General features: G+C 45.6%; 1 protein-coding gene across 1 annotated transcript in view; it reads left to right on the top strand.

Moving 5' to 3' along the window:
- Nucleotides 1-15,699, top strand: part of LOC144768737 (integrin alpha-M-like) — a 364,452-nt gene that overhangs the window by 113,276 nt on the left and 235,477 nt on the right. Inside the window, exons 7-8 of the mRNA XM_078652620.1 lie at nt 6,239-6,384; nt 7,018-7,171. Coding sequence (XP_078508746.1) covers nt 6,239-6,384; nt 7,018-7,171 — 300 coding nt within the window. The remainder of the gene's footprint in view (nt 1-6,238; nt 6,385-7,017; nt 7,172-15,699) is intronic.

The raw sequence follows: 15,699 nt of genomic DNA, 5'->3' as shown, positions 1-15,699 counted from the left end.
CAAAGGACCCAAAGGCTCCTGGCTCAGACCCCCCCAACTCAAAGGGAGGAATACTGGGTGCCTCGGACAAGGCCCGCACCTCCCGATCGTAAAGCTAATAAAACTAGGAAACAGTAAAATTACAATTAGACAAGAAACTCAAAACCTCAGTGTCCTTGGTAGGTCAGTACAGGTGATCATCAGTTCTCCAGTGGGCATGCCCGCCTCCGGGCGCAGTCCTGGCGCCACCCACAACTTTGGCAACGCGGAACAGCCTTTGAGCCTCATGACGAGCAAACAGGGAAAAACAAACACCTACAGAGGCTGGAAAGATACCCGGCGGTTCCACGAACACGTGTCATAAGCCGGAGATCTTCTTGAATCCCAGTGGACGACGATAAAGCAGTAATCTCTAGTGGTCAAGACAGTCCCAAATAGAGAAAGAAGAACTCAAAGGCCATGCTGGTCAGCCCCAGTATTTCACGACATTACCGGCCCCCTGCTGAGGGCCCAATCAACTAAGAAGCCGTCGACAACAGAGGTCGAGTGGAAGGCTCAGTGAACACACAGCCGACACCCCTGAGACCAGAAAAAGATAAAGAGACTTCAACGATGTCTTGTGACGGTGTACCACGGGTTGGGACCACTCCGGGGTGTCCCTGCTGCCGCTGTAGACCCAGTGTCGGAGGACTCCTCGGGAAGTGGAAGACCCAGAACCCTCAGACCCTCGGTCAGTTCGGAGATGTGGTGAGTTTTGTTGCCGGTGTCAAAAATGAGCCCAAAGGGACAGGACCACCTGTATCGAATCTTATCCTCCTGCAGTTTAATGGTGATAGGACGTAACGCCTGCCGGCGGGCCAGGGTCGCAGATGCCAAGTCCTGATAAAGAGAGCACCCTTGGCCCTGAAAGGACACCTCCTTCAGTTTTCTGGAGGCCGAGAGGATGTCTTCTTTCACCTTGAAGGAATGCAGCTTAACCAGACATCCCTCGGGCGCTTACAACTCCCCGTCTGAAGGGCTCCCGCTCGATGTACTCTGTCTATCTTGATTTTAAGCTGCTGAGTTGCAAGAACCCCAGCGAAGAGCCCAGATACGAAAGCCTCCAGATCTGGCCCCTACGCCCATCCTCTAGATTCCGGATTCGAATATTTTCCTTCCGGGTCCTGTTCTTCAAGTCCTCTGCCTTGAGCTGAACCTGTTGCAGCTGGGCCTGAAGGGTCTGTTGTTTCTCTTGCATCACTGTCTGGGCCGTTGTTAGACTTTGTGTTTGCCTCTCCACCTCCAGAAGTCGGGACCCCACGGCATCCACATCCTGCCGCAGAGTAGTGAGCTTTTCAGTGAGATCAGCCTTTAATTGATCCACAGAGGATCGCAAGTCTTGTTTAAATTCCCGACAGAGCTCCACTTTAAAATCTCGGAGGGTAGCCACCAGGTCTTCACGAGTGAGCGTCATTTCGGGCGAGGGTGCGGTATCCTCCCGGGAAGTCGTCCTCTCAGAGGCCCTGAAATATTGAGAAACTTTATTGGAGTGCTTCTTTGGAGGCATATGGTCCCCTCCTCAGGTCCGCGAGCTGCCCGGCAAATGCCCAAGCCTGACAGAGCCCTAAAAGTTTCCAGGACTGTCCCTCGAGGGTTGTTTGCAAAGTCCAAGATATGGGACGCCTCCCCGGCAGCCCCTCCAAGCGAGTATCATGCTAGGCAACCCCCCCCCCCCGAAAAAGGCAAGCGTGGCGGAAACTCCTCAGCTACCCCAGACCCCCTTCAGGCCAAAGTGCGCACTCCTCTGCAATGTCCGGGGTCTAGAAGCCTCGCCCCACCACCACAGGTGCTATTTCAATGGTGCCACGTGTCCCACACTGCTGCCGCCATCATCGGGACTTTAGACGCCACCATGTTGAAGTCAGGCATGAGGGAGGAGGATCTCAAGCGCACGGGGACAAGGCACCATGTCGTGCAGCCCGAGAAATGGTCGAGGAGCTAAGGGCCACAGCTGCGCCGGTCCGGGGGCCCAAGCAACAGCCCCGTTGTCTCTCACTGCCAGAGTCACCACCACACGTCACGGCTGATGCGGCGCCATTACCGGAGCAGTCCCCGCCGTCCACTCCGCTCTGCATCGGTGGCTCCAAACCAGGTAGCAGCCGCTCCCCACCTCAGCGCCACAGCGAGAGGCCCCCCTCGATGTCAGCCTCTCGAATGGGTCCGACGCTCCAATTCTGATGCGGGACACCCATCACCAACCTCCGCAAAATGGCGCCCGGGGTCCCCGATCTCCACTGGCTCACCACTCAAGCAGCCACTACACTTGTCCCCAGGCTTCGCAAGGATCGCCCGCCGGCCAGACTGTGCCCAGGAGGCATCGGGCACTTAAGAGGGCAAACACTTCATCCCTAGATTGCAGGTACGGCTCTCCAACGATCGGGCAGGTGCTGAGCTGAGCGATTTCACGACCGCTCCGCCATCTTACTTGGCCACGCCCCTCATTATACATGTTTTGAGCACTATTTGTTTTCATTTCAAGAACTAACTGAAGTCAGCATAATACCTTCAGTCGACCAGTCTTTGTAATGTCCTGGCTTAACACTTCAAAGGCTATGTCGGTATTGATGCCACTCATGAATACGAGATGATGATATATATATCGATATATATATATATATATATATATATATATATATATATATATATATATATATATATATATAATACGAGAACCAACCTCACCATCGTCTAAAGAGGTAACAGAAGTAGCAATTTTCTACTTCAAAAGTAGCTGAAACCAGGAATATTTATCCACAATGCACACGGGGTTTTCAGGCAAGGGTGATATATCAGACCACATTGGGTGCATGATGATCTGTGCTCCCTGAAAGCTGTTCTCTTTCCTTCCCAGTTTTCATCATTTCTCTTTCCTTGAAACAATCCCCATAACTCAATTGACAGCTCTCGGACCCCTCATTGATCTGTATACCCACCTCTTAGCACTATCACTGCATTCAGGGGGACTTGTATCTGTAATTATGTGCTTTCTCATTAATAACAGGCAGATGCGGGTCCATATTGGAGGATACACTAGAGTTGCTAAGAGGAGAACCTGAGTGGGTAACGCCGCCCGACCACCGGGTTGTGGGCTTATAGGCTGTGTAAACGAATGACTCAGGGGGGAGCTAAGTAATGCCACATGACCATGCATGACGCCAGTAAACATAAGATGTATATGTAATGTGAATCTGCAATAAAAACGGTTTTACAAAAAAAAAAATGAATACGAGATGGGCATGCTATGCTTTGGATGGTATGATGTTGCATGTAGTCCTTGGAAAGTTGCCCTCCTGCTGCACATCTGCATACATTGCATGTACAAAGTTCCTCCATCTTGCAGTGGGCGTGAAGAGAATCAGCAGAGATACTCAGTACTAAATAAATGCTCATAAAATTGTATTCTCATGCATCAAATCATTATCCATCAAAAGCCCCTCCTTACAAACATGAGACAGCAAGCAACAGCCCTTAGTTCCCTGCTCAAAATTAAGGAGCTACACAAACGCCTAGCCTCTCATCTCTGATATACAGAAGGGGATTGCATAGCTCTGATTGTTGGGAACCAACCTCACCATCGTCTAAAGAGGTAACAGAAGTAGCAATTTTCTACTTCAAAAGTAGCTGAAACCAGGAATATTTATCCACAATGAACACGGGGCTTTCAGGCAAGGGTGATATATCAGACCACATTGGGTGCATGATGATCTGTGCTCCCTGAAAGCTGTTCTCTTTCCTTCCCAGTTTTCATCATTTCTCTTTCCTTGAAACAATCCCCATAACTCAATTGACAGCTCTCAGACCCCTCATTGATCTGTATACCCACCTCTTAGCACTGTCACTGCATTCAGGGGGACTTGTATCTGTAATTATGTGCTTTCTCATTAATAACAGGCAGATGCGGGTCCATAAAGCAGTAATTATAGTTTGGGGCTCATAAAGTATTAATTATATTTTGACCGTGACCCTCCCTGCTGTACTATTGGATCTTCTGCAGCTGCTTAAGTGGGTGGAACCCTATGCCCCTGCCTGTGCTTCTGGGCTCTGTCTCATCCTATGCTGCCCATTTGGAGATCCTTTCCTCCTCACGGTGCTGCCTCCCCCATGCTCTGTCTCATCTTCTGCCTAACTATTACCGTTGTATTCCCATACAGCATCTGCGCTTAAGCTCTGTCTCATCCTCTGATGCCAATTCAGAGTTATTTCCTCCCCTTTATAATACTTCTGCCCCAAAGCTCTGTGTGTAGCTACTCCAGTGGTTGCACCTGCACAGCGCTGCAATGCACATTATGAACTAGCACAATGCCTGGTCTGATATCTTCATGGGTTGCCTCCCTGACCGCACCACTTATGCCTTTTTCAGAAAGTTTAAATGGATGAGGTGTTTGGTGACACTGAGGAGGCAGTAGTCCTCACAAAAATATCGTCATTTGCCAGATGGCTTTGTAATAATTGGACCACTGTATAGCACTCTTTACCCTGGATAGAGCGATCAAGCATTTATTAGTAGACAGTTTAGAGAACGTGCTTTGGTGATAGCTGCCATTATTAAGGTGCAACAGAGGAAAGACTCCTATATAGCCCGCTCTTAATTTGTAAAATAATAGGTGGAGGATACCCATGTTTTTCTTAGGAGTCCACCAAAGGTTTGGGTTGCAAAACGCCAAGGCTACCTAAGCTGTATTCCACCTCATACCTCTTTCTTGGTCGTATGCCAGAACATTTTTAGCACAAATATTGTGTGGATGGTTGTCATGACCTAAATATCGTTTACCAAAGTATCACCCCATTAGGAATATCATGTCTATTAGCTCCAATGGGTAAAGACATTTCGTAAGCAATATTTGGGACAAGCAATTAAGCCATAGATATTGAGGCTACGGTATTCTAGTACCATACTCTCTTTATAACACCACTCTATATTTCTCGTCAAACTTTCTCACTCTTGCAAGTTCTTTTTCTTCTCTTTTCCACCTCTGTCAGCATTTTTCTTTCTTGTTCTGGGTCAAAAACTGATGATGACAAAAGAGTTACTGGCCCTAAAAGTAAGTGCTGGGACAATCGCCTGGAGCTAGCTGTACATATTAAGCAAATTATATAGTGGTTATATGTTGAACTTAGGTGTATGGGAGAGAAGTACACCTAAAGGTTATAAAAGAAATACAGTTAAAGTAAACTTTTGGAAAGAGAGGTTTCTAGTGTGTTATGGGGGAATCACAAAAATATTCCTAGAAAAGATAGTTATTTAAAACACCCTTATGCATATACTTATGCAATCTGGTAAAATGTTACAAGTGTACTTCTGTTTTACACGCAAACATCAGCGAACAATATTGCTAATATTTGTGGTTTATATCTCAGTCAAAGACAAACCCAAGGATATGCAGGAACCTAGGGTTGAAATATGGGTATTGAACAGCAAGGTTTCCTCTGTAGAACGTCAGGACATGTTAATTTTGCGTAATGATTCCTGTGTGAAAAATTGGAAACAATCTTATCATACAGGCACGAGTTGCTATCCATAGAGTGAACGTTATAGTGGTGTATTAAATGTATATTCGGCAAGCTATTTATTCTCTTTTTCGAAATTTGTATTTTGTATTTGCAGAAATGCATTGTCTGAACTCTCAAGTTTCCCAGTTCCATGCACAAGTATCTCCTCTATTCCAGAAATATTTCTTTGAATTCTGGGACATGTAGTCCTATTTTTACAATGGGCTATACTGGGCTACAAATACCAGCATGCAACAAACACATTCTGGACTGAATGAGCTACTAAACCATGTGCCTGTTAAACTTGAAAGCTCCGCTTAGTCCTTGTGTTAAAATCAGTTTTCTCTCAAGGGTTTGGGTCTTTATATGATAATTTTGACTGCTAACAACCAACTTTCTGTTGCCTGGCGCATGTCTTTTGGAAGTACTAACATCGGCCTCTGCTAGGGCGGTCGACCTCGAATCTGGTGGAATTGTGTTCGAGTTTTGCCAATGATGCTGAACATCCTGTGATTCTAAACAAATCACGTATTTTCCCGTGCCTAACAAAAATGAATGTTTTCTCATGTACATAACTGGTGCTATGTAAAGCGCACTGATACCCGATCTCTTCGGGTCAAGTTGACGCTATATAAAACTCCTTAAAAATAAAAACATCACACAACTGCTTTGCGAATATCCTGAGATACTGCTCTATTATGTCTATTTCTATTTTTATATTTTCTTCTAGTTTGCATTAATGCAGTACTCCGATCGGTTCGAGATACACTTTGATTTCAACAGATTCAGGAGCATCAGAAATCCGGATACACTTCTACGTGGCATTGTTCATCAGCGCGGAGCAACACACACACCATCAGCTATATTGAGAGTCATGCAAGTATTTTCTAATAATTAATTGTGGCTGTAACCAAAAAGATGTACTTCTGACAATGGAACACAAAAGGAAGGTGATAGGCTGAGAAAGACGTGTTCAAAAAAGGATGAATGAGAGATGGAGATAGAAAATAAATAATGCAGAATGATTCGTGGGAATGGGTATTTATTTAATGGAAAACAGCAGAAGACATAGCTGAAATGAGAGAGGACAAAACCAGTGTCACAGGCAATGTAGACAATTCTGTAAAGGAGTTTCTGGAAACATGCCCTTTACCCGCTGTGAAAGAAAGGCATGAGATGGCAAATGTGTGCATATGTGTTAACTCTTCTGATAGACTGGGTTTTGTCTTAAATTTCAGTTGTGAAAGCGAATGTATGATGAGCTTTGAGGGGGGTTGAGCACAACCATTTTAGAGGGAAGCTGTGCTGTCATGAAAACACAATTTAAAAGAATAATGAATCTCAGGATTTCTAAATGACTCATGCGTGCAAATCAGTAGTACAGAAAACACAATGCGCCTTCATAACTGAACATATTTACATTTTTACTGTAAACCACTTTCATACATTTTTAGATTGTCATTATTTAAGTTGTGGTTATTTTTAATAACATTAGCTTTTTTATTCCAGGAGTGACTTGTTTGTAGAAAGAAGTGGCGCTAGGAACAGTGCCACCAAACTTCTCATCGTGATTACAGACGGGGAGACTTTTGGAGACAGCATCCGACTGCCCCCCGTGATCCAGGAGGCGGAGCGCCGAGGCATCATACGCTACGCCATTGGGGTAACAAAATCATTGCCATCTGTCTGCTTTGTGAAAGGCGTGAACTGAGTGTGAGCTGCAGTTTTGCAGCAGGGGCAGATCCACGTGCAGATGAGACTGTTCATATGGATGAATGAAATTGCCCTGTTATCCAGCCCTGCCAAGAACCACGCATAAGGCGTGATACTAACGCATTTTTGTGCGGTGGTTTTCATCACTGCACTAAAATGCAAGGCCACTCATTTGTAGCGCCTCCTTGACACCACTGCCGGTTCGAGCAAGTCGACACCCTGGCCAAACATTCCTGATGAACATGCGGTGCAGACCGCTAATACTCTGGCAGACTTGGCGATTGCAGTGGCGTGGAAAGTCTATTCGTGAATGATGATCTGGAGCATCATGTGGCAGGACCATGTTAAACAGCTACTCTAAAGAGGTGTAGTACTTGCACACCTACAGCCTGCAATACTGCATGGTGTGCTAATTAGCAGGGATGCAGTTACCGCACCATGCAGCTTCCGACCTCAGAATGTTTCCAGCATTCTGAGGTGCACAAACCCCAAATGTACTCAATATAGTCGAGGTACCCCATCATCAGGGATCTAGCTCTTTTATCAGGGGCTCCATGACACCTAGCGCCCCTTTTTCTACTCTGCAAACTGAATCCCTCTCAGATGTGATTGGCCCCACCTCTGTCACTATTGTAATGATTCTTAGAATAATGGTGGTAACTTCTGGCACAATGTTTTTTATCTGTGTTAGGATGGTGCCCATCTCTAGCACAGTGTTGGTCCTGGCATAATGCTGGTCATTTCTGGCCTACTGAATGTACCCAAGGTATGCTGGCACTCCCTACAGGCATAATGCTGGATCTGCCATAATGTTGGTAATTCTCACATTTTCATGTGATGCTGTATCCCACCGTTGGTACACTCTTGGTTCTGGCATGATTCTGTTAATTACTGGCATAATGCTTGCGTCTGTAGTATAATGGTACCCAATTCCGATTGATGCTGGTTTGGGTGGTAGTACATCGCATATTGTGGGCATCCTTGGAATTATGGTAACCGCCATTGCCATAATGTGTCCCTGAGATGATATTACTGACTTCCGGCATTATGCTGTCTCTGACTTTATGGTGGCAATTCTTGGTGTATTCTGAGCATCCATTCAGTTAATCACTAGTACAGCTGTGGATAGCAGCTTGAAATAATGTTTGATCGGCTGAGGAACTTTTTTCCTGTAGGTTACACATACATCTGTTCTAAACCTGCTGAGCTATTGTGCCAGTTGTGTGATAAAAGGGTAAAATGAAGTCTTCTTTAGCATCAGAATTGTTCTAGTTTCCTTTCCTATGAAGATAGAGCTTTCTCTCCGTAATTAGCCTCTCCTTTTTCACAAAGCCATCAAACTGGGAGAAATATACCTACCTGTCTTGGAAAGCCTTGGGTCTGTGCCACATGACGACTTAGAAAATGTGTTTCTGGTTGCAGGCTTTTATTTTTGTTAACTCACCAAAAGACTTGTAATTGTGGCAGATCGCTGATATGCACAAATCTAAACTCGAGAGCACCCTTCCTTCACCTTTGAAACGTGAGGAGCACTTTGTAAAATTTTGGACAAGGCCAAAAATCAGACAGTGGCCACGCAGTGAAATAGGTATAGAAGACCCTAATCTCCCTTAATTCTTATTCCCTCTTTATGTGTATTACACGTGTTTGGGGAATAGCATGTGGAAATCAGTGCTGTCTCATCAAGTGGCACATTTGATTCCCCAGGGACTTGTTGTGTCCTGCTGGACACATTCTAGTTGATCAGCGTGTAATCCTACACTAAGCACCCACCCACCACTGATGTCATGAGGCACGTGACACAGATAATAAAAGGAGCCGAGCGCACGTGCTCTAGGCTCATTAGCCCAGCAACCAGTGTGTATCTGCGTCCACTCATTATGCTAATGCGGGCCTAGGGCCCCAACACAACAGGACTCAAAATGAGAGTTCTTTTGTTTTAAGTAGACGAAATCTCTGTGTGCAAAACACAGACCTGGTCCTTCCAGTGCGTCTAGTAACGCTTGTTACCGGGCCCTTCCGAATTAACAGGCCATTCGTGCTTAAATGATGGCCGAAACCTGCAGCTTTCACTCTTTAGCTGGTCAAGTGTCTATCTGGAATTTGAATCTTGGATTGTCAAACTCAGGCGTGTACACCCAACCCTACATTCCACAGATTTTTTTTTTAATATCTTTATTGGTTTTAGAACCAAGAAGGTACATGCGTTTCAAAGATGCAGCTTTTTTAGATCCTATTCATTACATGGCTAGTGATGATTGAGCTGCCTTCTGTAGCTGTTATTGCACGGGGTAACAGTGACACACGTCTTGATCATAACTGATGTCGTCACAAATCTTTTCCATGCAGTCACATTTGGCTGCGCGTGCAAGCCCTCCCTCCCAATATAATTGCCTATGCCTGCCTCGCCTAAATCCCACAAAGACCAGTAACACCAACATTATTTTTTGTCTAAATCTTTTTATTGACCTTTTCACATTTTAATCAAACAACATGAACGAGGCATAGATACCATGTATAGATACTTTCCAGTGCCGCAATATCCAGTACAGCACCTTGTAAACAAGTGAGTTATTGAACAGGATACTGAGAGAAGACTCTTGACAGTTTCAGTGTAGAGAGCGTAACAATACCGAAGAGTCTCACCATTGACCAATCTAGGTATTTCGGGCACGGTATAGCCTAGGCCAAACTGTGGACATAGGGTACAACAAAATGAGGACAACTTAATTGAAGAAGGGGTAAGGGAGTCGTGTGAGACCTGCTGCCACATGTGGGATAACAAAGTGGAACTGTCCTATCAGAACTTAGTGACAGCGACGGAGTAACAGTTACATTATAACTCATAACTTAACTTTACCCAGTGTTTATTGCCTCTCTATGCAGTTCTGCCTAGTTTATTACTCAAGCGGTCCAGGACCTCTTCAACCAGGGTATGTGACAGATGAGGTCAGGGTGGAACAGGGACGTGTCTTTGGTGGTCGTTTTCGGCTCCCAACCCGTTCAAGCCTTCTTCACCTGCCTCCCAGTTGCTCCACCCCCATCCCTTCAGCGTTTTCCTGTCGGAAGCAACGGGGGGATCAGGGAGGTACCTATTCTATTGTAAACTGCAGGCTACTAATCCAGCTCTAGGAAGCTAGCAACTACATCTCTCCACAAGACTGGTCTCTGTAATCCTCAGGGTGGAGCACCATTCCTTCAGCTACCGCCCAGCTTCTCAGATCAGCTCGCCATCTGTTATGAGGGGGGCCATGTGGGGACTCCCAGTGACGTGCGATATCTCTACACCCTTTCCCAGGATCTAGGCGTCCGTGTAGCCTTCTGTGAATGCTGATTTTTGCACAACCCAAGGAGACAGATCTACATTGTATGCGCTCACTCGCAGTTGAAAGTGCACTCTAAATCCATAGTGACCTACAACCAGAAATGTGCTTGATCAGGCAATTCCAAACAATGTGGAGAAATTTTTGTCAACATGGGCGCATCAAGGGCAACTCAGGTGGGTACTCTGCAAAATGAGGAGTGAGGTATGTGCAGTGTATATAGTTATATTGCACGTATTTAAATATAGTGTTGCAGGTGGAGGAGTAAGTGTGTTCCAACGTTCCTGTCGATTTCTTTCCACAGAAAGGCCTGCCAATATTGGCTTCTCATCTAGCCTTGAGGCACAGTAATTCACCCATCCGCATTGACATTGCTGATTATATAACCAGGAGACCAAGTGTCTGCTCCCATCAATTTTAACGTGCTCTGGAAGAGGCCATGCAAAGGTGGCTCCGACCCCCTCACCCAAAACCAGTGTCCCAGGGCTCAGGTTAACACCCCAAAAGCCAAAACTGGGTAACAGGTAGGCCGTCTTCCATCATTAAAAGCACTCTAATAACAGTCTACCACAGTTTCCTCACCCGCTGCTGTCCACAGTGCCATTCGTCCAGCAGTAAACTAACCCCTTCAAGCTGTTGGCCAAACCATCAGCGGTGCTGCAGGGGCATAAAGATCAGCTGAACCCATCCGGCAGTAAGCACCTGTCCAACACCTTAGTGGCACACATAAACATCTAGGCTTATGGGCCGGAGCGAGGTTCACTCCCATTTGTATAGCCAGCAATGCTCTTTCCTTGGGTATGCAAATTCCACTAGCTCCTCCAGGTTGTGCCCCTCCCCCCCAACCCCCGGGCCATCAACTTCAGCTGGGCTGCAAGGTAATATCATTTCTAATCCAGGAACCCCAGGCCTCCGCTTGATGAGAGCCTCTGCAGGGTACACAGTGACACCCAGGGGCCTTGCCCATTCCATATCATTTCCATGATTAGGACTTCAAGGGACCAGAACCAAGGTTGTGGTACCTAGATTGGAATGTTTACAGAGTCGTATAAGACTCTGAAGAGCACCACCATTTTAGTCAATGCCATTGGGCCATGATAGGGAGCTCCAAGGTGCCCCCGAAAGGACACACTACTTCTCAGGCCATGCATCCCTTTCCCAAAGTTGGCACCCAGTAAGTATGCATCAGTATGATATATTTTAATTCTTAAATATTTAAAAACTGTGGATTCCCAATGGATTCCAGAATTAGTTACCTAAGCCAGTGCCCTTTCCAGCTGCGCCAAAGCAGGGAATGCACACAACTTTGCCAAATCATGGATAGGCCCGATACCTGTTGGAAGTCCTTTGTAAGGGCCAACCTCCAAGGGATCCCAACGAGGCCTCACTCAAATACACAACCCTGTTGTCTGCAAACAGTGAGTCCACGTGCTCCTTGTTGCAGAGTGCACACAGGCAAATTACTCTATGGCCAGAGTAAAAAACATGGGGGAAAGCGGGCTGCCCTGACGTGTGCCTCAGCCAATCTCAAAGGGCTCGGAGATGCACCCACCTGTGCGCACTTGCGCCCTTGCCCCCACATAGAGTAAATTGACCCATTTGGTCCAGTTATCGCCCAGGGACATCTTTGTCATTTCTTGCCTCCAGATATTCCAACTGAAGTGCGTCAAAGGCTTTGTGTCTATCTAATAAGAAGACAACTGTGTCCCAGCTACGGCCTTAAGGACATGGACTAATAGCTTGATGTTGTAGGAGGTATTGCGGTTACGAATAAAGCCATTTTGTTCTTCGTGTATTAGCTCACACAAATTTGGTTGGCAATGATTTAACAGGACCTTACTGAGTATTAGATTTAACATAGACAAGGGCCGATATGTTGATGTGTCTGTGGCATCACCTGAGGTCTTAGGAATGGACACTATCAAGGTTTCCCTGGTGGTGTCAGGAAGGCTACTGCACTTCAAGGCATCTGCATACATAATGGCCAGCCTCTGTACCAGTTGAGAGGGTTGGTACAATTCGGCCAGCTAGCCAGCCGTACCGGTTGTCTTGCCTCTGGCTTCTCTTGGTAAAGGAGTGCCCAGCTTTTATAGGGTCCGGAAGTCAGCTGTGAAAATGGCATGCATTTCCTTTTGAGTGTAAAGCATGTCTCCTGTGGGCTCCCCCTAATGTGTGATGGGGTCCCCCTATACTAGGACTGAGTTGCCCTGCGAGCAGCAGATAAGTATGTCCACCCTAAGGATACACTGTTGTAAGATAGTCCTATCTACTCATAAGAGTGGAGCATTTAAAGTACCTCGCTCGTACCTCACAGAGGGCAAGCTAAGCCTCTAGGTGGCCAGGGACCTAGTTCTATACACATCTTTTATTGTCCTCTAGGGTAGACAACGCGGAGCGAGCGGTCCACCTGCACTGACTGACTAAGGCAGTATCCCCTGAATACTGCCATAAAGGCATCCCACTCCACGTTAATATGAGATGCTGTGTGTGTTTCTGTTTAATTATTCCACTATCCTGTCACCAAGGGAGTCCTAAAGGGTAGGCTAATATAAGTGGCTTTGGCGATAGTCTCCAGGTGGGGATGGGCGCATTCACCCTCCCCAGTGGAGCACTAACTGCAGTGGGTTATGGTCTGACAATGTGCGCCGTACCATCAGCTTCTTATTGAGCCGCACATGCAAGTCGTACTGAGAAGTGGAATGAAAATTCAGCCCTACCTTAGTTTAGCTCTCTCCATATGTTCCCGAGTGTCCAGTGGTCCAACCAGTCTTGGGTTCCTTGCACCACCTCAGCCAGGAATGGGACAGATCTATCCACATAGCATAGGAATGTGAGGGTTATGCATCAGAATTTATGAGAGCCTTGGGTCGACCAAACATTCATGCGTACTTTGCATGTTCTCCACCAGGCTGCAATACACAGTCTGGCAAGGAACATGCAAAGCCTCCCTGTCCCCGTCTGAGCGCCGAACCCCGGTGCTCAGACCAATCTCAACGCTGCATTGCAGCATTGTGATTGGCTAAGGGGAGCCTGGGAGCCAAGTGCTTCCTGCTGCCAAGACTGCAGGAAGAGGATAAGGACAGAGAGGCGGAGACCGGCGAAAAGGAAACTGATTTTTTTATTTTGTTATTTTGTTATTTTGTCTTCCCCACTGACCCCCGCCACCCCTGCCCCTGCCCCTGCCCATCCACCGCCATTCACTGCCAGCTGCTACTAGCTGCTATTTTGCCAAGTTGAATTGATAATGGGAGACATTTTTTTAAGGGGCTACTTAACTGGGTGGCACAATAACAGCTGCAGGCGAACTAGTAGAATTTAATTTACCAGTCCTGGGTATATGGTAGACCATTTTACTAGGGACCTATTAGTAAATTAAATATGCCAAACAGGTGTAAGCCATTTTACCATGCTTTAGGGAGTGAGCAGAAGCACTTCAGAACTGGGTAGTAGTCGTAAAGTGTACAGAGTCCTAAGGCCAGCAAAAATGAATTCAGGAAAATAGAAGGGTGAGGGAAAAATGTTTGGGGAAGACTCACTAATGCAGACCGGTCTAACACTATGGAATTGTGCTGCTTGAAGAGAACTGCTTTAAAGCAGACTTTACATATTCAGAGCCTCCAGTCTCGACATGAAATCTAATATAACAAACTAATCACACTTCTGCTGTTTTGTATTCGAGCTATTCAAACTACTTTGACCCCCATTACAAGTTCACATCTGAATTCCCATCTCTCTGCAAACAAGAGTGTGCGCATTGATCTGGTCAGAATTAAAGGTTACTTGAAAATTATTAGACCTGGCAGATATCCACTCAAACATTCCAGCAGGTCAAACCTGCTGAAATATATTGGGAGAAAAAAGGCAGAAAAAACTCGAAACATTAATCTTCAGTGTGATAAATGCGTGTTAAGCCTCATTTCCAAGTTGAAAACTCGTAACACGAGTCATTTATCATTAAACTTCAATAAGGAATAATGGTATTTTTGGTGTGGTAATTACCTCACTGTTCCTCACTACCTGGAATTAGAGGGGCATATGTACAAGCCCCTATCGCCACTGGAATGTCACTTTTTGTGATTTGTCCTTGGTGATAAGGGCTTCGCTTTATTTACAAGGCGTTAAGCCACTTAACATGGCTTAAAGCTGCCTTGAAAATAAGGCCCCCTTTATAGCTATGCTTAGCGTGAAAGGGGTGGGCAGTGGGTGTTGCGGCAGGCAATAACCAGCAACACCCATTGATTTTGATGCGGCCCCTTATTTATTAGTGCCAAAACAACAGTTGATGGACAGAATGCAGAACAATGTCATGCATTCACCCCAGTACAGAGATCTGGGCCTAAATCCATCATTCTATTTACTAGGGCAGCGTAATTAGGAGGCAGCACCAAAATAAAAACCAGGGTAAACCCGGTCTTAACTTGGCAAAATGAGGAGAATGCTTTATGTCTCCTCGTTTTCGCTTTTTCCATGTGCGCTGCCTTGTGCAACACACATGGAAAAAGAAAAATGCCTTGGATTGCTTATGTGTAGGAAGGTGACCCTTCCTGGACATAAACAATCTGTTTTTGTAACTTGCGATTTCTAAATAGCGATTTTTAAGGAATCGCTATTTAGAAATCGCAAAATGGTATGTATGTAGAAATTCGCTTTTTTTAGCGATTTCTTAAAATTCCTTAAATGCGATTAGCAAATTGCTAATCGCAATAAAGGAATAATTTCCCATTCATTTCTATGGGCCAGGAGGCCCATAGGAATGAATGCGAAATTATTTTTAATTTGCGATTCGCAATTTGCGAATCGCAAATTGAGAATAATTTCAAGGGTGCAGGGGTGTCTCAAGAAAACCCTGCTGCACCCCTGAAAATGACATGTGTGCGCATATGGCGCACATACATGCCCTAAGGGCATGTATGAGCATCACATGGCACCTTTACAAATTGCATAAAGTGCATTTGTAAAAGAAATCACAAAATACCACCAACTACATGTTGGTGGTAATTTGCGATTCCTTAAGGGCATTTTGGAATTTTTTTTTGCTTAATACCTTGCATTTAAGGAATCGCAAAATTTGCGATTCCTTAAATGCAATCGCAAAATAAGGAATGGTAAATTTTGCGATTCCTTATTTTGCACCCAAATTCTTTCATACATACCA

Source organism: Lissotriton helveticus, chromosome 7 (genome assembly GCF_964261635.1).
Source record: "Lissotriton helveticus chromosome 7, aLisHel1.1, whole genome shotgun sequence".
In the NCBI taxonomy this organism is placed as follows: Eukaryota; Metazoa; Chordata; class Amphibia; order Caudata; family Salamandridae; genus Lissotriton; species Lissotriton helveticus.
Note: the sequence above shows the minus strand (reverse complement) of the source record. Positions and strands in the feature narration are given on the sequence as shown.